Genomic DNA, 27,622 nt, shown 5'->3' on the forward strand with positions numbered 1-27,622 from the left:
TAATAGTGCTGTGACGAATCACAATTGATCTGGATCACGACCCACAGTTCGGCTTGCCTGCGATTCGCGGATTAATAATACGCAAATTTAAATAGGGAAAGTTTATTATTTGCATGTGTTTTAAAGGCTTGCAAATGTTAACATTCAAGTGATTTTAAACAATTTAACCGCAAAAGGCACTGAATTGAGCAGCTTTCTGTACGCACAGACACACATGTGGTTGAATGTGTCCGGTCCAGCTTCAATCAGACGTGATCATCTTTCAAAAATCAGAACTCTTGATGTGTAAACTTTAGAGAGAGTTGCGCTACTTTGTCTCATACTGTAGTCGATTAAAATACATTTGGTGAATAAAGCAATGGAAAAACCACGTAACGTTTTTATTTGGGGCGACTGTTTATCCTGCTCCATTTAGAATTCGTCCTCTGTCTGTTTGTGCGGGCGCGTTTAAGTGCACTCAATAGTGCACACACGGAGAGATGCGTTTCAAAAAGCAAGTGAACACAGACACTTTCTATTATTGAGAGAAAAAAAATAACAAAAAAGATCTCCACAGTATTATTTTTCTAAAAAACATTTGTTTATGTCTTAGTGTATGTAAAGATTCGAGAAACCAATCTTTGCTTATTTGGTTTAAAAGAGACAGTAACCTCAATTACCTACAAGTTTTTACTATATTTGTTAGAAACATTATGTGTGTTTTGGAGATGTATATTAAAGCAATAAGCCCCAAGAAGCAGTGGGTTACCAGTGCATTTTATAACAGCTAAGGGGCGTTGTTAGGCACGACACGAAACGCCTAAAACCCCCTTAGCTGTTATAAAATGCACTGTAACCCCACTGCTTCACGGGGGTTATTGCTTTTATAAAACGGTTACTTCATATGCATAACGTTGGCAGGATTTTATAAAATAAAACACAAATAAGCTGTAATTATATTAGTACAAATATTACTCTTCCGCCAAACAAAGTAGTTCCTCAGAATCAATTGTGACTGAAACAGAGCGCATTACCCAACCAACACAGACGCAGCAAAGACACTATGAAAATATGATTTAAGACTGTGGGGTTTATTTTATAAACCAACATTCATCTAATTTATACATTAACATTTATATCGTGCAACTGTTGAAGTGATGATCAAATATGCTTGGAAGCATGCTTAACTCTTTCCCCGTCAGCAGGTTTTTTTAAGTTGCCACCCAGTTGTAGTTTAATGCCTTGCCGAAAAATTTTCTTCTTTAAATAAACATAAAATATCAAATGAAAGAACAGACCATCCGCTTTCAAACAACAACAAAAAAACGTTTCATCATACCTTCATTTGTTCTCTTATCACCTCTCAGATTTTTTAGCTAAAAGCGGAGATAATTCAATTTTTGTGAAGAACTTTTGTAAGAGATCAGATTCAGAGCCTGATGAAAACACGCTGTTTTAAGTGTTGAGTGAGTGAATGCGTCAGTGTTTAAGTTGGGTAAGATTGCCACCCAGTGGATAGCGGAAATATGACTTTGAGGTTTAAACACCTCAGGGAGGGTTTTCTCTTTATTGATAAGATGACTCAACAATATTTATTGACATGTATCTGGATATCGTCATAATTGTGCAATTGTATAAAAATAAAAAATATTTTAAAGACTGTGGTGTTTATTTTCATAAATCAGTACGCAGCAACAGTGGCGCAGTGATACTTCTGTAATGCGGTCTGAACCGTGGGTTTAGCGGGGTATTTTTTCACAGCTTACAATGCGTTTCAACCAATCAGAATGAAGAACCAGAACTGCCCGTTTTATAATACTGTATATGTGTTTTAGTATATAACAGTATTTATGTTTTATTATAATCTGCATGATCCTGACGTTGTTGTTTTTTCCGGATGAGGTTGCAGGGCATTTCAAATGAGTGATTATAGTCAGTGAAGTCCATGCCTAGGGAGTAGGGAGCAGTGAACACTGCGTAGGGACCCTGTTAATTGGAACGCACCCAGTACATGTTGGGCTGTTAGGCTTATTGACTCTGTATGTGCTCAGTTCTTCTACAAACTCTTGTATGTGAATCTGCTCTTCACTCAGTAGGTTCAATAATGTATAGAGTTTAACATACAGAGCACTAAAACATCAAAGCTTTATTATTATAGCATAATGCTGAAATTTATCACATAAATAATGGAGAATATTTGTTTCTCCTCGCTCACACCCTGACAAGCACATGCATAATGCATTATAATTATTGAAAGATCAATTAGAGTCCATTTTTCATTTGCCAGTTGTAAAACGCCTGTTTATTTCACTCTGAGGGTAATTTGTCTTTTGTGTAATAAATCATTTTAGCCTTTAGTAATGAAATGAAAATATTGTCCTTAGCTTGTGAGTCCTTACAAACCTGTTTACTCTTGACATCGCTCTTGACCAATGTTGGGAAAGTTCACTTTCTACATGAACTAATTCAGTTTACAGGTCACAAATTTTAAAATGAACTAGTTCAGTTCATATTTCAAAATTTTGAACTAGTTCACAGTTCCAAAAATGAACTAATTTATAGTTCTTTTTCCCCATATTATTATTTTTTATTTATTGCCATTATAGCCCATATAGAACCACAGACAGCAATTATTTTAAAATCTGTATCCAACCAGGGTTTACATTAGCATTGACTGTCTTTTAATTTTTGTATTTGCTTGCACATACCTTGAAAGGCTAGCCGGGTGCTTCAAGGGGGTTTTCCGTGCGAGAAGCGCTGCGAGGCATCGCGTGTAGGACACAACTCGCAGGTATTGCACACCACACGTGCACGTTAAATAGCCTGAGGTTAGTCAGAGTCTATTTCAAGATCCAGAATATGCGTTAGCAGCCTATGTTAGTCGTTAACCGTTTAGGACAAAATATGATGTTATTTAATGTTAAACTATGTGAGTGGCGCCACCTGGATAATAACGTTATTGCGGAAAGCCGGAAATATTTGTCATTGGCAGGGACGCATTTTCTCTTTATTGACAAGATAACTCGTCAATGGCGGCGAAAGAGTTAAAGGTCATGTTCTTTCTGATCTCATTTCCTACATATTATTTATATTTATTTTTAATATAGCCTTTTGTCAAAGTCCATGTTAAGTTATAAACTAAAGTTATTTTTCCAGTGGGATGGTTCAGAAAAATGGTCAAACAATGGTCCTTAGCTGTCACTGGGGCAGTACCCTTTCAAAATTTAACACCTTTGAACCTAACAATTTCATATAAGTACCTCAGAGGTACATATTGATACCAAATGTATACATATTCGTACCTAAATGGTACATATTAGGACCTATTTTAACGCTACATGATTTTTTGACTATAAGCCATAACTTTATTTGTTTTTTATTAGTATTATAATGTAATTGTTGTTATTATTATTATTATTTATGTTAAAATGATTTATTTCAATTAATTGCAAATAATTGTAATACTTATTAAATTATAATAAATTACAATAAATTACAACTAATAAGGACAATGACACAAACAGACCCAGTTCCGGTAAATGTGAAAGTCGGCACACCTCTGATCCACTGGCTGTCCTTCAACGTGATGCCCAGCTGATGCCTGACCAACAACCACCAGAGGAACCCCCATTATCTCTGCTTAATCTCTGCTTAATCTCCTTATCCGTTTCAATGTATATATAAATATATATATATATATATATATATCCCAAGGGTTTTTCCCTCCTGGGACTTTTTTACTTCCCCGGCTAAAAAGTGTGGGGGGGGTTTCTCCTAGGTGGTTTTTCAACCCGGGGAGGCGGCCTTCTAGTGCTTAACTTAGCACCCTCTCCTATACGTTACATTAGTAATACGCTCGCTTATAATGTTGATTCATAGCCGCAGCAAATTTACCTGCTTTGCTATCGTGTATCATGTTGTGCTATCTGTCGATTTTCTGTGCTTTTCCTTGCTTCTACTAATGTAAAGCTGCTTTGAAACAATTACTTATCGTGAAAAGCGCTATATAAATAAAATTGAATTGAATTGAATTGAATATTCATAAATTGCAACTTATTTAAGATAAACATTGTATTATTATAATTTACATTTTGATATTTCATTATAATTGTAGACATTGATTTCAAGTCTGAATAGTGCAGAAACCAGTCAGCTTTCTGTTACTGACTGTTGATAGTTCAGCTCTGTTATTCCCATAGGTTGGTTTGCTGACTTAACCTGACTTCACTATTTTTCAGATCTATGATCGTAACTCAAATATTTGTTTACTTTCCAAAAGTCAGAGTAACACTTTGTTGAAACACAGCCGAATAATTTAACAGGGGGCAATCTATTCCCAACACTGTGGTATAGAGGGCAGAAACATGTTTGAGGTCAAAACATCAACCCAAGATGCAGTGCTCACAGTTTAGAGATATGATCTGATCCAATTATATTTTTCAAGTACAGTATGTTTAAAGTTTCAGGATTGGCTGTGTCCACCACCTTGGCTTTTTTGGTGTCTGAAGCAAGAGCTAAATAATGGACAGGCAACTTAGTGTGTTGTTTAATAAAAAAAAATCATACAGATAAAGGTTAATAAAACTGACAATGCATCCTTTCTTACATAAATAACTAATTGGGCATTATTTATGCATTAAAAAAAGTTCCAGTTATTTTTATTACCATTTTTCAACAGTTATATACACATATGTGTAATTTAATGAATAAACATTTGAATGTGTTTGAATGATAAAGTGTGTCATCATAAAAGTTAAATTGTCTGAAAATAAAGTATGTTGGGAAAAATAGCCTTTATTAAAAAGTAAATTTCTGAGTCTGATATGAAAAGCAAGGCAAACCTTTATCTCTCATTTGTTTGAGAAATCTTTTTTTAATAAACAACAATTTGTTACATTTATATAGTACTCAAAGTGCTTTACATATGAAAGGGAAATTCTTCTCTACCTCTACCAATAGCTTTTTTTAGCTATTGGTTGGGACAAAGTTTTGGCTAAATAGCTTCTCCATCATCTGGTGTGCCAGATGACAAGAATGATTGATGTGCGATGTTGGCAGGAAAGCAGGTTTGTTAAGTTTAACAGCTGTGCTGTGAAGTCACAGTCTTAAGAGATCAGGATCTTCTGTTAAAAAAGCAAACCAGTCCATATAACACAAGTTCTTAAATCTCAGGTAGGGATTAACTTTAAACTTGCAGCTGAAGAGGTTTAAAAAATAAAAACTCAGAAATACTATAAAATGCATGGCTAAATGAGCATTAGCATGGTGTCGGACTTTATAGGCAAATTTATTATGAATAAAATTGGGTATAAAATAGTCAAAATGTGTGGAAATCCATTGTGAATGACAAAAATTACAGGTTAATGTTTTAATATACACTCTAAAAAATAGATTGGTTATTTTTAACCCATGCTGGGTAAATATTAGACTTAACAGAATGCTGGGTTAAAATGTACCCAATGCTGGATTGTTTTAGCCAAACTCAACCAATAAAAACATATTTGGCTCTTTATATTTATGGAATTGCATATTTTACTGGCAATTTCATGTATGTTTGCACAATGTTGTATGTTACGTTTATGTCTGTACTTCGTTCTACACTTGAGGCTCCAGTGATCAAAGCAAATTTCTTGTGTGTAAATACACTTGGCAATAAAACCACAGGAAAGAGGAAGAGTTGCTTTAGTAGAGTGTTTTTTTTTTTGCCATGCCATCAAGACATGCCATGTTATTTTCATCCTGGAGTCAAATTGCCTTTGTTTGGCCTTTGCTGAGGACAGCTTCATCAATCTGGCATGACCTTTCCGGACAATGTGCGCAAAGCTGCTGTCAAATCACAACACACTGGACCAGCTACACAATCAGAACTCGTTATGTATTTCTGAAGGAGGGCTTCAGAACAAGGAAGACATCAGCCTGTTTTAGGAAAGTGAAAACAGCGGTATAGAGAAAACTAAATTGTGTTAAAAATTTCATTTTTTCAAACAGGAAACATGATCACATGTTATATTGCACACCGTAAATACAATCAAAGCTTTGAAAACACAGGAAAAAACGGCACCTTTAAAAATAACCCAACCATTTTTAGAGTGTACGTTAGTTTTATTCTGCATTTAACCCATCCAAGTGAGTGTGAGTCATGAACACACACACCTGAAGCAGTGGGCAGCTATCACTGCAGCACCCGGGGAGCAATTAAGGGAAACATGCCTTGCTAAAGGGCATTTCAGTCGCAACCCGCCAGCCGTGAGACTCGTACCAGTGACCTTCGGGTAGGCAGTTGTGGCTTAATGGTTAGACAGTCAGGCTTGTAACTGGAAGGTCTATTTCTAAATCAAAAGTACACATAAGCAATAATTGTTAACATGCATACATTAGCCCCTTCAGACCAGAAGGGTCCAGTATTTAATCAATGTGCCATTATTTTTTGAATCACAAAACATATGATGTCCATCAGGGACGTCACTAGGATTGGAAGACAGGGGGGGCTCAGCCCACAGAGTATTTGTAACTTGTGTTTGCAAAATTTTTGCACTCACATCTGAGCTACAATTATGTCAACAACCAGTCAAGAAACCAAGATGTTAACAAGTAAAACATGACAGACATATCCTCCTCTTCCATTTCTACTCTGTTAAATAAAAGTTACTGTAATGTTAGCTTTTAGACACATCAAAGCTGCATGGGGGAATTTAGGCCAGACTTTGCTCCTGATTAGTTATTCTATAAGCAATGACTTAAATGCTATCTGTATGCTTTTGTAACTGTATGATAAAGTAATAGCATACTATATCTAATTTCTATAGTAAGTTGTCCACACACAGAATGCTATGGTGGATAGGTTCAATCAGAGTGCAATTTTGTTTGACTTGCATACAGTTTAACCCAAGAACTAGAGTTTTAAAGTCATAGTGATATTTGACAACACACAGGTTTGAGCATTTCTCAATTAAAAATGATTTATTCTGCCAAATGAATACAATGTATAATATAAATCAACAACAAAAAGGCAGTATTTTACCAGGTAAGCTATTGATATGGATCCTTTTTAAAGTGGCTACTGTATAAATACAATAACCTGATGGCAGAAGGAATAAAAGATTTGGAGTAATGATTACTGTATAATATGTACTGTATGACTGCTTTCATTTTTGTTTCACATGTGTATCTGTGGATAGTGTGGGCATTTACTCATCTTTAGCCTACTTTTAGGTAACATCTACGTATTTAATATTTAATTTATCACATTATATGATTAAAATAGTCTCAGGCCTAGTTAGAATATAGCTAGCATATAAAATATAATGAAAAAAAATGTAGTGTATGCTATGCATAGTGCCTAGACCTGCCAACAAATGCTTATTGTTATAAGAAATTCAAGAAAAGAAAAGAAAAACTATCCTTAGACCTATAGACCATTACTGACCTCAATCACACCGCGTCCGGCTCCCTCAGAATCAACTGGCCTGCCAATCTCCTGCAGCTGCTTCTCTTTCTCTCTCCTAAAATATTTTCTAATATCCATCTCATCTGCTCAATGAATTGAAGGATACAACAGTATTGTATTAACAGGGACCCTATGATGACATTTAGTTTTCAGTGACAACAACATTCTATGGGGATTGATACTGTTGAATATGCCTCTTTTAGAGATATTTTATTTAAGAGATATTTTATTTTAAAGATTATTAGGCCTATATTGTTGGCAAAGAATAAAGAGTTGTGATTAGATTGCTAAGTTAACAATTTCTTGTATTTTGCTTGTGCAAGACTAAAGTTTTTCATGACATAGCAAACCAAAATATTCCCATTCCTTTACCTCAAGAAAACGTAGCTAAAGGTAAGCAGCCAGCAGGTAATTAAAAACAACTTACAATTTCACTCCTCCGTATCACGACACTTGCCAATCTTTATTTAACCATTAGCGTGCTTACTATCGTGTGTATTAGTGATGGGCAGTCCGGCTCTTTCCATTGATTCGGCTCTTTCGGCTCAAGCGCTGGCTCTACATTTTAGTGATGGCAGTCCGGCTCTTTTCATAGATTCGGCTCTTCTGGCTCGGCTCCCTTAGAAGAGCCGGCTCCCCTGCATGCGTCTGAAGATTCGGCTCCCCTGCATGCGTCTGAAGATTCGGCTCTGCTCGTTCGCTACAAAGAATCAGCTCCGCTCGTTCGCGAACGACCCATCACTAATACAGGCAACCGGAAGCGATCGCCGTTTTCCGGTTTGGTCACTTGACGTTCGACATCTAGCGTATTCTGTCCGACTTGTCAGATGTTTTTTGTAGCTGGATATATAACATTTGTTGAGTCTAAATATTAATGAGGATACGGTTTTTGATAAATCAAATTTTACTGTTGTTCTTATAATCATTTAGGGGGGCTTAGGAACATTTTGGGGTAGCTTCAGCCCCCCTAAAATAGGCCTAACGACGTCCCTGATGTCCATGCCATTGGATGCAGGATCTGAAGGGGCTAACATACAGATTTTTTTTTTTGATGATTGTTTAATATGGTTTTGTTCTTTCTGTCATTGTTGTCTGTATAGATGCCACATACGTGTGATTGACACCTTTGGTACAGAACCAGCATACAATCAGGAAGAGTATGCAACACTGCACGGCTACAGGACAAACTGGGGCTACTGGAACCTAAACTGCAAACAGTACATGACAATGTTCCGTAAGCCAATCATTGACTTTTGTTCAGTGCTAGTGAATTATATTTGTACTTTTTATTTGCCAACTACTGTGAATTGAAAAACAGTATCCTGTTGTATAGCTTCAATTTATATAACTGGGAGGTTATATGATTCAGTTCATAAAGATTTAGCTAAATGTATCTGGAACATGAACAATGATATGTGTGACATTAACTTTGACATTAACTTTTTGCTCACTAGCCACTGTGGCTAAAGTTATTAGCCACTCAGTGTTTTCACTGGCCATGATTTTTTGGGAAATTACAAGGTGCATTGTGTAACTTTTGAAAGGATCTCTTGACCGAAATGCAATATAATATACAGGTGATATATAATACAGATGTGGCCTTTAAAAACGCGCGTTTCTGAGAGCAGAATGCCGCGGAGACTTCCGAAATTCTGCGAGATCCCGCAGAAGGGGAGTTCGGTGGGGGACGCAGGAAATATAAAAACCTGTAGAGGGCAGGCGTGTTTCATGTAGGCCATACTGACGACAATGTGTGTGCTCGACTTCATGCTTAGCGTATACTGTATGATATTGAAGTAACATGACACGGATTATCAATGTTTAGGCGATAGACTTTGATGTCATACAAATGCATGCTTTTTGGCAAACATTTTGTTGGCGAAGTTTTCTTTTGCCAGTTACATAAACAGTCACATATTCTTCATAAAAATCCGACTCTAACGCGCATCATTTGTCTTATTTTTTCCGTGTACTTACAGTAGAAGAGACGTGATGTATGATAATCGAGTCTTATGACAAAATAATTCGCGAAGACCTTTGAAGAGACCGAGCGCATTTACGCAATATCATTAACTAGTTTATCTAATTTTACATTTAGTTCATTTTTGCATCTGAACGTTTTAATAGCTTTAACATGGTTGTGTTGCACCTTTCTGCATTACTGAACAGTAGGCTACTTTTTATATTATCATGTTTCCCTTTACATGGTATGAAACACGATAAAAAGTATGCAATGGTGTTTAATACATTTCACTGAGAATTTGTATAATATGTTATACTTTTGTACTAAGGAAATAAAATCATATTGTGAGTGTAAATATTCATAAATTGGAGGAGTTTCTGAGGTGTTTGTCATCGGCAAAATGTGCAGTTTCTTTGTTGCTGATTAAAAACCGTTGGCTATGTGATTGTTTAAAATTGACATTTTTTCTACTTATTATTAATTTATTTTTTGCCTACATTTACTCAAATAATATCAATGTGAAAATATAAATAATTCATACTTCAAGTTAGGCGTAAAACTTACACATTTTTGATGTCAAATAGAAATAATAATAATTTGAAATATGCAATTATTACAGTTTAAAAAACTTAAATATATTACTCTGACCTTTTTAAATATATTGACTAAAATAATCTGTAAATGTAATACTTATATTATTAAGGCGTATACATCAAATAATATATGTACATTTTACACAAAATATCTGTTCTATTTTAAGTAATTTATTTTCCAACTAAAAAAATCGCATAACTGCATTAAGAGATTTTATTAAGTTACTTTAATCATTTATTTTAGAGATATTTACAAAGCCACTGAATCATTTTTAACAGTGTGTACATTATGACCTTACGGTAGACTATTATTAAATGCATATAAATAAAAATATGTAAAACTAAATAAAAAATATATCATACACGGACTGTATGTAAGCATACGTTTTCTTGTTCGGTGCACGTGGGTTTAAATGCCGTTTTTCTAAAGAAGAATTTTAAAACTTTATTGGTGGTAGTTGAGAAGAATTCCTTTTTCCATTTCTAAATCATTTTGAGCGCAATATAAATATATCATATTTTTATTCTTATTATATAAGAATACGCAATTTTTACAACATTTTTAACATATGGAAAATATACGTTAAGCATGTTGTGTGAATTTCCTAATTACAAGCTTTTGATGAAATTGCACCAAAACTAAACGTGCATAAAAACATAAAAAAGTAATTTAAATAAGCGAAAAATCTTTTTTATGAGCTCAAAAAGTTGAATATAATGTGCATGCTGAAAATTGCCCATCTCTAAAGGAGAATATTCATCTTTAAAGTTGAAGAAACAAAAAAGTACTGACAAGCATTCTCAAATATAGCCTATATATTCTGCAAGCACTCAGTTGAGAAGAATTCCTTTTTCCATTTCTAAATCATTTTGAGCGCAATATAAATGTATCATATTGTTATTCTTATTATATAAGAATACGCAATTTTAACAACATTTTTAACATATAGAAAATATACGTTAAGCGTGTTGTGTGTATTTCCTAATTATAAGCTTTTGATGAAATTGCACCAAAACTAAACGTGCATAAAAACATAAAAAAAAATCATTTAAATAAGCGAAAAATCTTTTTTATGAGCTCAAAATGTTGAATATAATGTGCTATTGCTGAAAATTGCCCATCTCTAAAGAAGAATATTCATCTTTAAAGTTAAAGAAACAAAAAAGTACTGATAAGCATTCTCAAATATGTATATTCTGCAAGCACTCATTTATCCATAATGATGTAATTTATTTTTTAATAACATATTGTCGCTGTCGGGCAAAGATACTCTCTGGACACCAAGACCATGTCTATGGGTTCAAGAATAACAAAATATTGGCCATTTGAAACTCAAAAGTCATCACTTTATTTTGTCCCATTGTTTTCCATTTTGCGGGTGATAAAACTCCTGTGCACGTCGTTCAAATTCATTGAAATTTTGTTCACTTGTAGTTTAGCAAGTATGTATAATACGCAAGTATGTGTATTTTTACACTGCACATCGTCTGAGGAAATCCGAAGTTGCGTCGAGGGGAACCAAGCTGACAGCCGCGACAGCAGAGATTGTCACGTAGTACCTACAAAAGGGTACCTGCAGCGATATCATTCTGGCTTGGTGGGATGTCAGCCAGCGAGAGTCCTCTGATTCTGGCCTTGTTCTTTTACTCCTCAGAGTCTAAAACCAGGAGGGCATATTAAGTATTCATTGTATTTTCATTTTAACAGAGCAGCAATGGTTGCGCGTTTCACACACCTCTCCAAACCACGTTGTTAACACTATGCTTGTTCGACTTCATGCGGCGCCACAAGAACCGACAGCCGGATGACGTCAGAGTACCGCGAGAATGATTCAAGAAATCATATTTCGCCTCGCTCTCGCGATACTGTGACGTCTTCCGGCTGTCGATTCTCGGGGCGCCGCATGAAGTCGAACAAGCCTATTGACAGCAGCAAAAGCTACGCATGCGCTTTTAACTTGTAAAACTCAAAGGTGTATGGGTAATGTAGTCTCTGCTCTCGGTGGGACGAATTAGGTAGCTTGCATTGTGAAGGGCGCTTTGAAAAGCGGCAGCGCAGCCAAAGGATTAAATTAAGCCTCTGATTTAAACAGATGTGCAAATGAGCGTTCTGGTACGCTAGAAGTACGTTCTGGGCGCAGGGAGAGGTGGTGGTACGCAAGAGCTATATTTGGAAGTGGCGGTACTGAGTACTGGCGCCTACCGGCCCACATTAAAGCACTGGCGGTAGCAAAGGTAGACGGCCCTTTGAAAAGCAAAAGAAAGCTGATAAAAATGAGAAACCCACACTGAAATAAATTGGAGTAGGATTTAGGCTACTTAACAAAATCTAAACATTTTTCACTCAGAAAAGGCTAGTAAATATAAACAAAATTATCAGCAGCTTTAACTTTATTACTTTTTTAATTTTAATTCACTCTTTGTTTCAGCGATGTTTATAAATATACTATATTTTTGCATTTTGATTACAAACTGTTCTACACTGAAAAGAAACTAATGTAATCTTCATGATTTAATCACGTAAAACACAAGTCTAAACACAAGCACCACTTTTCTGAATGATGATAATCACAAACATCCCAGAGTTTGAAAAAACCAATTGTTTGTAAACATATTTAATGCTAACTACTTAAAAATTCAGAAAATATTTTTTACAGTGTATAAATAAAAAGACATGAAGGAAGTTAATTCCAAAATGTAATTAATTGTACATGGTTTAGCTGCTTGTTTTAGCAGCTACCAGTGACACAGAGTCAAGAAATTAAAAACCACCCACCCCTAGGTCTGCCAATTCTTTGCCAACCCCCAATGCTAATCGATCACCTCATCATCAGGGAATCAAAAGAAAACCGGTTTATCCAGTTTTCACCATCGCGTTGGTTTTAATTTCAACCCTTGCAGTTTCTTTGTTAAAATGCAATTTAAGCAAATAGGCCTAATACATACGCTGTATGTTATTTTAAATGAATGTTTATAACTTATAAAATTAAGTGGATATCAGGTAACTTAATTTGACATATGTTGATATAACCTAGGCTCTTTTTGTTATGAAACATGTTCAATGGTTACAGTGCCTCATGGTGGGGTTGAACCCCTGGTTCAGTTTACCCCATCTGGTTCACTTTGCCCCACAGCCACCGTTTTGGAAAACTGCCTAGCTTAGTAATTCAGGCTAATCTTTAGCTAAATCATTCACATGGTTTTATACATTAGCCTATCACCAATATGTATGGTATAAATATTTAGACCTGGATAAATCTACTTTGACATAACAGCCATTATACCTGGTATGTATACATTTTACTTTGATAGGATAAAAACTGTTTTTTTTTTTTTTTTTTTAAATCATACTTTAATCATAACTCTTTAATTTGTCCTTCTCTTTAACATAGCCAAATATAAATTATGGTTGCTACCTGTATTTGTGGTCACACGGCTACAAATCTGTATGGTTGCCTAGATAAAGGGGGTGGGTCAACTTACCCACTGGCTCACTTTGCCCCACTCTCCCCTACTTGGTATTGAGAAACGGGCATTGTTTATCGAAGCCGGAGCGCGAGCTACAAACTACAGAGCGAGTGCGCGGGTGCACAATGGTGAAAGAGCAACACACGATGTAAATAACTAAACCAGTGCTCGCAGTACAGACACTTTATATTTTAGCGTACTGCGTACCTTCACTTTCTTTTGCGTGCCACCACTTCTCATGTTGCTGGTACTTTGCCTTAAAGAGTCAAAGGGCGTTTCTATGTGGCGCTGCGCAGACAGTTCGGCAACTAAGACATCAAAGTACCGCGAGAGCAAGTCGAAATGTTACAAATGGTCCGACTTTACCTTTGCTCTCGCGGTACTCTGATGTCATACGCCGACCAGTCAGCGCCGCACCATTTAAAGTCGAACACACAAAGCGTCAAGGCAGGGCCGCTGGAAGTCATTTTGAACAGGGGGTGCTGTGAATTTTTTTAACCAAAAAACCTATGAGCCTATAGGCCTATTTAAAATACATTTTAAAAATAAATACATTGAGATTTACTACTTTATTGTCATATACACTTCAGGGCACACAGCCAGGGTCTGAAACACAGAAATCATCAGTTCTCAGATGAATATGCGCTATTAATCAGAAGCAAAAATACTTATCCCAGGGGGAATTACTTTCGTTACAATTTACATACAACATATAATATTATAACAACATATAATATTAATTAAACTTCACAGTTTTCAATGTCCATGCGGACGAACATATTTTACTTTCGTTTTTAAGTTAAGATCACACGTCGATTAACAGATGTAAAATATTCTCACATTAACATACCTAGTATATTTTTATATAGATCTTTTTTTACTAAATAGTACTATTACTGTCTTTTTTAAACATATAAATAATTCATAATTTGAACAAAAATAATAATGGGTTTAGTTCTGATATTGTATACTTTTATAAAGAAAAACATGGTGTATAATTACATTTTTAGAATAGGCTTTATATAAGGTTTGTACTGTAAAAATACTTTATTTGTTACAAACAAAAGATAAAGAATTTACAAACGTGTGGAGAGCCATTTCAGCACTTGGACAGCGAAATGTTTTTTTTTAAAGCATTACTTAAAATGTTTTCTCATCTCACCATATCTACAGGTGCAGAGTCATTATATACAATAAATCCGTTGGGTAGCATTTAAAAAAAAACATTTAAAAGTAGATGCATTTGTTTAAAGCAAAGCATTTATTTACTTAGCTACAGATGAAGCAGCTCTTTGCGCCTTCTAACGTCTCATAATTGGTCATCATTTATGTCCAAGAGACTCAATAATAATCTGTTACATTTTAATCCTTTAATTTTTCATATTAAAAAGCGTTTTTGTGCTGCTGCGCATCCATGTAATAAACAAACCCGCGTTGTCATTCCGTTAATACGCATATTATCAACGCGCTCTTTACTCGAACAGAAAAAACTCGCCTCGCGAATTGCGCCGGTTGTATAATAGAGATTCCAAAGTCTCTCATGAGCTAGAGGACTAATATCCAGGGAGTTCAGTATTTCTGTGTGGGCATGCATCAGGGAAAGGTGTGTGAGTCTTTTCTGGGTCATGGTGCTGCATACCAATGTCTTCAAAAGATGCAAGGCGGAGAAAGTGCGCTCGGATGAGGCCACGGATAGGCACAGTAATGAAATTAAAATCCAAAATACACGTAATAACCTACGTGTGTCAAAAATAATTTCCTAAAATATTCATAAGTAATATATCAATTGTGCAAAGTATTTTAACCTAAAAAAATATATATTTCTCGCCTTCCCGCGACCATGCGTCAAGGTCTGGAGGAAAATGATACCTGCCCGGATCCCACGCACGCATCTGCAGTTATATAGCTACATTTTACAAAACCAGTATTCATTAGATTTTAAGAACTTTTTTGCCACTTTTAAAACTAAATAAAAAAGATATCATATGCCGAATAATAAGCATGTAAGCATATGTTTTCTTGTTCGCTCCACGCAACACGGGTTTAAACGCCGTTTTTTTCTAAAGAATAATGTTTAAACTTTATTGGTGGTGGTTGAGAATAATTGATATTGCAGAATAATGTATATTGCATTTTAGCGCAATATAAATGTATCATATTGTTATTCTTAAATTAAAGAATACTAATATATTTTTTACAACATTTTTAACTTTAAAACATACATATAAATATGCTTTGTACAATAGCGTTGCTTCTGACAACAATTTTCTGTAATAAATCAGTAAATGAATCACAAAATGTGTTGAAAGTGGCGAATAAATAAATGCTTGTCAATTCAAACAAAGGTGTATAAAACCGCTTTAATTAACAATAACTAAACTGTGCTCTTTTGCATACCTCTACTTTTCTCATGTCTTTCTTTATACCACCTTTATCTTTTTAAAATCTTGCCACTTTTAGAAATAATTTGTTTGCATTTTTTGTATACTGCACACTTTATTTGCATCAACTATACCCATAATAACATTTTCTACGTTTTTCTTTCAATAAGGAAATCTGTTTATTGTTATGAATAACGGCTGAAAGGATTAAAAAAAATCATAACACTGACTGCCTATATGCGCAAGAAAGGTATTATTAAAGTTTTAAATATGTAAAACTAAATAAAGATATCATATGCCCACTGTACAGTATGTAAGCATAGGCCCATGTTTTCTTGTTCGCTCTGCGTGGGTTTAAACGCTATTTTTCTAAAGAATATTTTTTTAACTTTATTGGTGGTGGTTGAGAAGAATTCCTCTGTCCATATGTATATCATTTTAGCGCAATATACATGTGTCATATTATTGTTCTTAATATATTAAGAACAATAATACTAATATATTTTTACAACATTTTTAACTTTAAAACATGTATTTTTATACCACATGAATCTCTTTAAAATATTAATACTTTTAGAAAAACGGACATAATTATTAATATTATAAACAAACAATGAAACGGTGTCAAAATTCGACAACACAAATAATTAAGATATTCATTGTAAATAGAGTTAAGGGTATTAGGCTCACACTAAATTCTTTGTTGCACTTAGTATAAATGCCCATTGCACGTACAGTCATCTTAATATATGTATGCGCTGTTATGCTGGCAAGAAGGGGTTGACGTCACTTTGCTGTTTTAATAGAAATATTAAATATTCAGCAATGCCCTTATTAACTTCTGGAAACAACCGCAATGACAACGCATATAAAAATGTAGTTTTTTATGCGCCACCTGGTGGATTTTCTGTGAAGCGAAACACATTAAGGGAAAAGGGAAAGTAGCCCCCCCGAAAACACTTGCAGAATTCTGCGTGACTCCGCGAGACGATTTGGCGAATGCCGCGGGAGAAAACGCGCGTTTTTAAAGGCCACATCTGTATACTGGTCATGTGATTAGAATAGCATCAAAAAGTTGATTGAATTCCATTCAAAAAGTGAAACTTGTATATAATATTCATTCCATTACACACAGACTGATATCCTAAGGAAAATCCCCAAATCAGTATCTCAGTAAATTTGATAATGCTTATGACCAATACAAAGAAAGGATTTTTTAAAATCTTGGCCAACTGAAAAGTATGAACTTAAAAAGTATGAGCATGAACAGCTCCTACAATATTCATTTTGCCTAAATACTGCAGCAATGAAGCATGGCATGGAGTCACTCAGTATGTGGCACTGCTCAGGTGTTATGAGAGCCCAGGCCATCTCTTCTGAATTGTAGGGTCTGGCATATCGCAGATTTTCTATGGGGTTAAGATCAGGTGAGTTTGCTGGCCAATTAAGAACAGCGATACCATGGTAAGAACAGGGATACCATGGCCCTAAAACCAGGTACTGGCTGTTGGAAAATGAAATCTGCATCTCAATAAAGTTGGTCAGCAGCAAGAAGAATGAAGTGCTCTAAAACTTCCTGGTATACGGCTGCGTTGACCTTGGACCTCAGAAAACACAGTGGACCAACACCAGCAGATGACTTGGCACCCCAAACCATCACTGACTGTGGAAACTTTACACTGGGCCTCAAGCAATGTGGAATGTATGCCTTTCCTCTCTTCCTCCAGACTCTGGGTCCCTGATTTCCAAAGGAAATGCAAAATTTACTTTTATCAGAAAACATAACTTTGGACCACTCAGCAGCAATCCAGTCTGAGACGCTTCTGACGCTGCCTGTTGTTCAAGAGTGGCTTGACACAAGGAATGTGGCCGCTGAAACCCATGTCTTGCATACGTCTGTGCATAGTGGTTCTTGAAGGACTGACTGCAGTCCACTTTTTGTGAATCTGCCACACATTTTTGAATGGGTTTTGTTTCACAATCCTCTCCAGGGTGCGGTAATACCTATTGCTTGTACACTTTTTTTTCTACCACATCTTTTCCTTCCCTTCGCCTCTCTATTAATGTGCTTGGACACAGAACTCTGTGAACATGACATTTTGTGTCTTGTCTTCCTTGTGCAACGTGTCAATGATTGTCTTTTGGACAACTGTCAAGTCAGCAGTCTTCCCCATGATCGTGTAGCCTACAGAACTAGACTGAGAGACCATTTAAAGGCATTTACAGGTGTTTTGAGTTAATTAGCTGATTAGAGTGTAGCACCAGGGGTCTTTTCACAATATTATGATTTTCTGAGATACTGAATTTGGGATTTTTCTTAGTTTTCAGTTATAATCATCAACATTAAAAGAAATAAGCATTTTAAATATATCAGTCTGTGTGTAATAAATGAATATAATATACAAGTTTCACTTTTTGAATGGGGATAGTGAAATAAATCAACTTTTTGATGGTATTCTAATTATATGACCAGCACCTGTATATGACTACATTATCAGTGGTGTAAAAGACCTTAATTGTTTTTATCACTTTAGAATTAGCTGTTTTTATCTCAATCTCATCTTATATGGAAGTTGTCCGTCATGTTTCTACAATAGCATAAATGGACATAAACAAACTGTTCTTTAATCAGTTTCATTGAAGGTGCATGCATTGTTGCAGTTCTCAGGCTAAACCAAGGTGAACTTTCGGTCTGTGTTTATATATATCGCTCTAACATAAAACTTTGTTTAATCTCCATACATTTATCAGTGCAGTTCTTCAAGCTTGTTCACAAGAACCCTTACCAGTTTTGTTAAGTCGCATGTCATTGAGCTATCAGAGGTGATTTCATTGACAACCAATTAAATGTCAAATACCTTTCTAAGAACAACAGCAGAAGTCGACTATAACATTCATTATGGCAGGTTGCCCAGAGCTCTATGAATGTACGACACTCTTCTCCAGACTGTGAGACATACATTTTAATAAGAAATAAATGTCAATCTTTTGTTGGTTTTATTGGCTATCACTTAAATGCGTGACTCCCAGTATTTTCAGTAGAGGACTCATAAGCAAAAGAAGTAATAGGTGTTGTTAAGCTTGTGCTGTGTTGGCAAAACACCTCTCAGTTAAATGGAAAATGCGAGGTGGCAAGATTGCATGTCATCAATCACATAAAGTAATGTGTGTAATATATCCCCAGTTGTGTTGCTCCTAGCGTAATACTCTTCTATGATCTTTAAATGTTGTATATGTATGCAGTACAACAGCAAACACATTATTCAAATATTAAATAGCACCTTTTATATATATTTTTCATGATTTTACACATCCTTTGGTGTGTAAGTGTGTAGGGGTGTCTAGGGGTGTCACTAGGGGTGTCACAATTCTCCAAATCCTCGATTCGATAACTTTTTTTTTCGATTCTAAAGTCACGATTCTCAAATTTTTTTTTTGAAAGACAAAAAATGATATGCCTTTATTATTATTATTATTATTATTGTTATTATTATAGTTTCACATTTACATGCACATTGCTTGCTTTTCCTCGCATGGGGGTTAGTGGGCTTTACTTACACAACTATAACGAGCCCTTAGTACGGGAGAGAGCTTGTAGAGAGAGGATTCCTTCTTGCACGCACATGGACTTAATGCGCGGGTCTTGGACTCCTTCTAGCATCTGAAATAAAACCGGTGCGTCATAAGCAGCTGCGCTTCTCTCTGTCTCACGTGCACGCGCTCTCGCATCTGTCCAAAGTCTAAACATAAACTAAAGTAGTAATCCTTACGTATTTGTTCAGTTTTTTGCGTTTCCTGCGAGCTGAGGTAAACTATCCCTTTTGTTTATAATATAACCCGCTGCATCTTGGTGGTCTCTCGCGCACGTGCGTAAACGATGTAAAGTAAACGATGACGCAAGTTATCGTCTCCAACTGAAATCTTTTTCTTGGACTACAACAAACACGCGGATTGTAGGCAACAGTTTACTTCCTCAGCCTGTTGACGTGGACACAACGATCATTATCATAATTTTGCTTGCAAGTTTTGAATAATGTAGAGTAGCGCTTGTTGTTTGTAGTTTCTACGATCACAAAAACTTGGTTTTATGTTTTAGTATCTTTACTGTACCTTACCAATCTGTTATGTCCTGCTCAAGCTGCACTGGCAAAGTTCATCGATCAGCTTGGTAATCTGCATTTTATGGATCAGATTCGGCTCATATTGATAAGACGATATTAACTCCTGTCAGTATTGCATTGTGAGCTAATCTTCCAAACATAGTAAGTAAGGAGCATCACATTTCCAGTGGTATTCAGACTAATCACAATGTACTGGTTAGCTGGCCAATCTGAGGACACTGCGCTTTTCAGAACGATGAGCTTTGTACAAAGTCAACGTGTTTCAGGGAGGCAGGGCATAGAGGAGCAACAATAATGTATGGTATGTGGAAAATAATATATATATATATATTTAAATACAAACCACGTGAACACATTGTATCAAATACACAACATAGTGTTGTTTTTAGCAATTTAATAGGTGCTCTTTAATGTGACAAAGGAGCTTCCCAGCAAGCAATAGCCATCATTTCACAGTTCTACTATAAGTAACCCACTTTTAGCTAAAATAAACTTGAATTTGGTTACATGTCATTGTCCGCAAAATAACTCATGTTTGCCAAAAAACAAACCTGTGTATAATTTTTTTCATAATGTGTACACCCCCAAGTGTGCCCTGGCCCCTAAAGAAAATGTATGACATAATACATTCTAAAACGTAAAATGTGAACAAAACTTATTAAATGATACAATGTAGTGCTGTTGGTTAGTAGCCTTATTTTTTGAGGTTTAATTACACAGAATTTATGCTAAATGAAGGTATTTTAGAAAATTCAAAAAATATGATATGACACCTTTGAGTATTTCATTGCATCTGTTCTTGATGATAATAAAGTTTATTGTAACCTAAACCTTTAATAGATGTTTGGTAAGAACATGAGAATGCTCTCAGGGTTTAGATTTTAAGGTTTAGAGTTCAATGTATTTGTTAGCAGATGCCATAAGAGCAGAGCATCTGTAAGCAGTGATCCACGATGTGCTTACATGAGGAGAGGAGCATCTGTTCTCACATAAACCTGGAGAGAGGCTGTGTGCCAGTATACCATATGCGCACAAATCCTCATTTGCATATATTATTATTCGACACAACAAGCAAACTTCTTTCTGTAATGGCGTGTTAATGATTGTTAATGATGATCATTAATAATTTAATTGATGAGGTTTATCGGTTCATTGTTATACTAAATAGTCTTTGGAGCTGGAGACATTGAAAAATCTTTAAAGCGTAACTAAACCCCTGGTCAGAGGCTGACTCCACCCACTGCAATATTTGAAAAATGCAAGAAAAGTGGGCAGATCCCAACGGAGATAGAGGGGACGAACTAAGCTCGTATCAAGTGTGTGGTGAGATCGTAACAAGGGCGTGGTGAGCTTGAACCTGCTTACGTCACGAGTCATTTCTAGGACCCAACATCCAATAGGAAAATTCAACTGCAGTAGCCACCGTTCAACCTCAAGAGGGCAGCACTCAGACGTTTTTACACCATATATTGTAGTATTGAAACACTTTATATCCAAATGTCAAAAAACTTACTAAAATCAATGAACAGCACTAATAAAGCATCATTCTTACAGATCATTAACTAAAAAAAGTTGGTTTGGGGTTTAGTTACTCTTTAAAATATTGTTTAAATACACAGAGAATGTGAAAAATGAATTTTAAGGGGTTAAAGCACCAAAGCATAATGATGGTGAATTTTGAAGTGATTTTACCGGAGAATGAAATCATAGCAGAGTCCTACACGGGTCCATTTTGGGAGACGCGCTCCCACCCGTACCTGGAAAGTTCAGCACCAGATCTGACCCGTCACCTGTGATAATATCAAAATTAAATCCGTGCGCGCCCAGAACCATTCATATTTGCCCCGTTACCCGACCCGTACCTGCACACGCATAAATCACATACGCTAAAAAATAAATCGGCTAATGAAACAGGCTAAAGTGTGCTTTGTTTTGCGCCATTCAAGTAGCCTATACCATCGGCACCTAAATAGGCTATGGAACCTGATAACTATACACAAATAGACCTATTAACTCTTTCACCGCCAGCGTTTTTAAAAAAAAGTTGCCAGCCAGCGGCAACGTTTTTCATGATTTTCACCAAAGTTTAATGCCTTCCAGAAAATGTTCTTCTTTAAATATATAAACATACAATATACCAAATGAAAGAACAGACCCTCTGCTTTCAAACAAAAAACACGTTTCATCCTACCTTCAGTGGTTCTTTTGTAATCAGCTTTTGGGTAGGTTTCTGCAAAAACATCACATTTTGAGCAAAAAGCAGAGATAATTCCATTTTTGTGACGGACTTTTCATAGAGATCCCATTCAGAGCGATATTTAAAACAGACACGGACATGCAGCCGCTTGCCATAGGGCAATACTTCCCAGGGGTTTAAAAAGTTGCGGAAGGGTATTAATAGCGGTATTGTGGAAAGACGGAAAATCTCGTCATTGGCGGGGAAGCGTTTTCTCTTAATTGACGAGATATCTCGTCAATGGCGGTGAAAGAGTTAATGAAAAAAAGAACAAGAAAAAATACAACCTACCTACACAACCCCTGCTGTGCTTCTACAAGTCTCGCAATGCTTTTTAAGAGAAGATGTTCCCAGTTTCTGGCTATCAACAGCAAAACTTTATGCAACTTCTGCAATGCTCGCTCCAACTACGCTACAAGAAGCATCAACAAAGGTTGCGCACTATCGCAATAGTGGTGACATTATGGGTCAAATGTCATATGTTGCACGTGTAATGGTAATTTAGACATACAAATATTGCCCATATTTTTATTCGCGCTACTACCCGCTCGCACGGAGGTAATTATCTGCTCGCATCCCCACCCGTGAACTTTAGGAATGTCACAATCCACCCGTTTTACCCGACACGTTGGAGGACTCTGAATCATAGTATAAATCAATTGTACTGTAATGCTGACTGTTGTCATTAAAACTGTTGTCTTTCTTCCATATGCAGCACACACCCCTGATAATTCCTTCATGGGTTTTGTGACAGAGGAATTAAACCAGACTGAAAGACTGAACATACAAAGAGACAAAGTCAGCAACATGGCAGTGGTTTATGGCAAAGAGCCCAACATGTGGAAGGTAAGAATGCAAAATCCTGCATAACTGTATGACATTTGTTACATTTACCCTTTAAGTTTAGCGGTCAGGAGTGGAAAATGACAAAATAAAATAAATAACTAGATAGAGTTTAGGAAGCATAGACTAACCTAAAAGAAAAAAACACAATAACCATCATTCATAAAGCACTTGTTTTCTCAAAATGGGCATTTTTACATATGCGTAAGTTTAAACATTGACACATTCATAACTGAAATGATACGAATATTGAAATAAAGTTTCATCATTGCTCCTCTACAGCAAGTGGGAGCTGATATAAAGAAAGAGAAGGAAATCACGAAAACATCTATTACCAGCAACAAGTGCTAAATACAATTCTAAAATGTATTCAATTACACATATTCCATATACACACAATCTAGTATCCGGGTCATGTGAATGATCATGTCATTAAAACCACACAAGCAGCACATTTCCCACTGTTTTGAATTATAAATTCACACATCTACCGCAAATGTCTCTCAATACACAAGTTTTATTGCAGAGGAGGCATGCAAATATACTTTAACAGACATCCTTATGAGAAGCAATTACCATCCGATTAGGGCTTTTTACTGGTTTGGAGCACAGGAGGAACACACAATGTTTACAAACTCTGTTTTCTTTACACACATTAAATTTAAATATTCTGGTTTCATTAATGGAGTCGAGTCATATACTGTCTTATAAGCTTATACTCCTTTTTAACCAAATGACAGAAAAAGTGTCTACGTCGCTACAATAAACTTTATAACCTGAAAGATGATGAAAACACAATTGATGCACTCATTCTAATGACAGACATAACACACATCTCTTCCAGCTGATCAAAAACAGTTTATTTTCCTCTGAGCTTGATTTTGGTAAAACATCTAAAAATGTTAACACAATAGTGTCTGGCCATATTTAAAACCAAAATTTTAACTTTGATAAACCCAGTGTTTAATAAAAAATTTAAGTAGCAGTTTTGGAGATTAGAGATTTTGATCATACAGCAATGATATTTTTCTGATTTCTGAACTGTCACGTCAACATGATCTCACAAATATCCGTGGCATAGTCACGGAATGTTTTGCTTATTTTTCCGTGGCATTCTCACGGATTGGTTACTCAACTGTTTTGTCCTATTTTCTTACCATTGTCACTTTGGTTTAGTGTTAGATGTATATAAAATGACATCCCTACCCAGACCCAACTCTAACCCCAACGCCAGGAGAAAATTGTTTAAAGTTTAGAAAATATAAAAGAATACATCAGAAAAAAATGTATAAACCAATACTTAAAGTGACATACTAATGCAAACACCAAATCTAACCCTAAACCGAAGTGACAATGGTTTGAAAATAGGAAAAAGCAGTTGAGTAACCAATCCGTGAGAATGTCACGGAAAAAAGAGCAAATAATTCTGTGACTATCCCACAGAACTTTGTTGGTCACGTGGATGGAAATATGCATATTGAAATTATATGCATATGAGATTATACATAGTACTAGGCGTTGCACACCCAGGACTTGCTTTATCCCTTACAAGAGCCCCGACGTGAAGTTGAGGGTCTTGTATCACACTGAAGGGGATTATTTTGCGATAACAACCAGCTGACTATAAATTATCCAATTTATTACACGGCTGTTTCCCTCATAAAGGAACATTAAAAATATTTTATTTGCTAATTTTTAACGAATGCAGACCTTCTGTAAAGAAAACTTTCATTTTAAAGATAAGACGAGAAGTTCAAATATATGATTTTAAAATGTATATTTATATATATAAAAAAATGTAATATTAATCTGTTCCTGTCAAAACGATTTGCAGCATCCGTGTGTTATTAGTTTATCTTGGAATAACAAACCTTGTAATGTCACGACAGGCTAATCAGAATCAAGCATTTTAGAGTGCAGTGTAATAAGTGTAAATATTGTAAAACAGTCTTGCACATTGATATCCATCTAAATGTATCCACCACTGTATAAAACTATAACAAAATCATTTCCAGTTGGCACATTGTCACAATTGCACGGTACACCGCGTCATATCATCCATCCCTACTGCTCAGCATTTAAAAATACTGTTCGGTCTCTGGTGTAGACTTGTTTTGAGCTTGTGTATCTGACAGAACACCCAGGGATTGATTGCTTGAGTCCTATCATGCCTTGTTGGGCACACTGATTGCACTAAAGTGGCGTTTGGACGTGCTGACAGCAAATAACATCAGCTGCCTCGCATGCTTCAAAGCAACAAAAAAAACCTAACATTCTGCCGCATCAAGCAAGTCAGGCTGTGAACATCGCCAGAGGAAACTGCACCCACCCTCTAGATCTAGTATAGCAAAAAAAAGATATAAAAGATTTGACAAGCAGCAGACCTTAATCAGAGAGTGTGTTCTAACCGTGGGCGCTTGGGAGCAGAGATTTGGTTTTGATGAGAGCAAACGCTCCCCAGCAGTTATATGAAGCTACAAGGCTTTGAAGAGTGAAGCCTCCTCATTTATACCTGAAAGTTTGCCTGCCATTTTCCTCAGTGCTGAGTTATTCTGTGCCTTTGTGCCCGAGTTGTTTTTAAGGTGCGTATTGTCGTGTCTGTTTGTTTGACAGGTTGCCATTTTAAACCTATCTGCACTCTGAAGTCCCTAAACCCTGGCAGTTTCCTCCAGGCGTAATGGCAGCCCATTCGCTTTCATTGTGCAAGTGTCACTCAGCTCGGCACAACAACTGTACACTTAGAGATGGGAGAGGCAATCACTTTACTTTCCCCCTCTTTCTTATTTGCTTTTTGGTCAATTTTCAGTATTTCATGCTATATCTTGTTAACATTAAATAATTTATTTAAACTTAAAAAATATAAATAAATGCTGGGTTATTTTCAACCCAACATTGAGTCAAAACAGGATGAACCTAGCCCGTTGGGACGTAATTGAACCTATGGTGTGTTGTTTCAACCCAAAATACTGGGTTGTTTTAACCCATTGTTGGGTCAAATATTAAAAAGTCAAAAAGCCTCATATGTCTTTGACATTCTAGTTTAAGCGTTTGTAAATAACAATCACTCTTAAAGGTATAGCGGAAGATTTTCCCGAATTATTTAAAAGAACCGCCCCTCTATATTTAAAAAAAAATGCTCCCGAGAGGGAACGCCTGTTAAACGCGTGCACGAGACAGAGAGAGAGAGCATGCAGGAGCTCAGTTCTTCTCTTCGCTCTGTTTACAAGTTTCTGTCGGCATGTTTACCGTGTCTGTGCGGTTCGTGACTTGTGCCAGGGCTAGCATCACAAATCATAGCTTACATCAATTTTAACACTCTGGGGTCGACGGTGGCGCGGGCGCCGCAAACTCTTTATTTTTCAATCACTCCGCAAAGAGACTTAAATTACTCAGCTGATTTTTGACATACAGATATGATTTATACATCATTTAAAACTTTAAAGTGTCTAGTTTTTTTCTGTCCACTCCCAATAAAAACAGAATGTTGTACTTTTCGCAAAATTAAGAAAATAAACGTGATGCGCATTTTGTTCTCTCTCCCTCAGTGAAGTCCTTTCAGAAACGCGTCAGAAAAATTTACTGTAACTTATGCCTGGCTCACACTACAAGATTTTTAAAATCCTGGCAGATTATGAAATCAGTAGAAATATCTAAAAATTCTTAAATTAAGATGCTTTTTCTTGATGAGCAAAATGACCCAAGAAAATAAGTCTAGTTTGTTGACAAAAACTCTACAATTTAAGTGAATTTGTGATTAAAACAAGCAAAAATATCTGCCAAAAGGGTGAGAAAAAAATATATAAAAATAAGATTTATTTTTTATTGAACACGTAATTTAAGCTATTTTTTTTCACCCCATTGGCAGATATTTTTGCTTGTTTTAAGCACAAATCCACTTAAATTGTATAGTTTTTGTCTAAAAACTAGACTTTATTTCTTACGTCATTTTGCTAATCAAGAAAATACATCTTGATTTAAGAATTTTTAGATATTTCTACTGAAAACAGGACAAAAATACCAAGAAAGAAAGTCAGATTTTCAAGAAAAAAATTCTTAGTCTTGTTTTCAGTAAAAATAAAAAATCTGCTTTTTCTTGATGAGCAAAAGTGTAGTTTTTAGACCATAAATATCAAATTTGTGCATAAAACAAGCAAAAAAATCTGCCAATGGGGTAAGCTATTTTTTCTTGAATTTTTCTTGAATTTAGTTACTTTTATTTTGATCATCAAGAAAAAGCATTTTAATTTAAGAATTTTTTGATATTTTTACTGAAAACAAGACAAAAATACTAAGAACATTTGAAGAGTTTGGTTCCAAAACGCAATAAATCCATTTTGACAAATTTCGGTAAAAACATGTTTTCTATACCAAGAAAGTGACAAGATGAAAACCACTATTTTCTGTTAAAACTTTCACATAGCATCTTTAGGTTATAAAAACATAAAAAATTCAAATCCATAACTTTATTTTCAAAGATTTATTATAAAAACGAATTATTTTTTCCACAAAATGCAATAAATCCATGACAAGTTTTTTTTCAAAATTCTATAAAATCTATTAAATCAATGTATAAATGTGCATTCATTTTTGC

General features: G+C 35.6%; 1 protein-coding gene across 2 annotated transcripts in view; it reads left to right on the forward strand.

The window, feature by feature from the left end:
* LOC135750358 (alpha-1,6-mannosylglycoprotein 6-beta-N-acetylglucosaminyltransferase B) overlaps positions 1 to 27,622 on the forward strand; it is a 310,954-nt gene that overhangs the window by 213,580 nt on the left and 69,752 nt on the right. For both annotated transcript variants that reach the window (XR_012336391.1, XM_065269168.2), the window contains exons 10-11: positions 8,527 to 8,660; positions 22,904 to 23,034. Coding sequence is in view for 1 of the 2 variants with exons in the window: in XM_065269168.2 (XP_065125240.1) it covers positions 8,527 to 8,660; positions 22,904 to 23,034 (265 nt within the window). In the remaining variant the exon portion in view is untranslated. The remainder of the gene's footprint in view (positions 1 to 8,526; positions 8,661 to 22,903; positions 23,035 to 27,622) is intronic.

Source organism: Paramisgurnus dabryanus, chromosome 3 (genome assembly GCF_030506205.2).
Source record: "Paramisgurnus dabryanus chromosome 3, PD_genome_1.1, whole genome shotgun sequence".
Classification (NCBI taxonomy): domain Eukaryota; kingdom Metazoa; phylum Chordata; class Actinopteri; order Cypriniformes; family Cobitidae; genus Paramisgurnus; species Paramisgurnus dabryanus.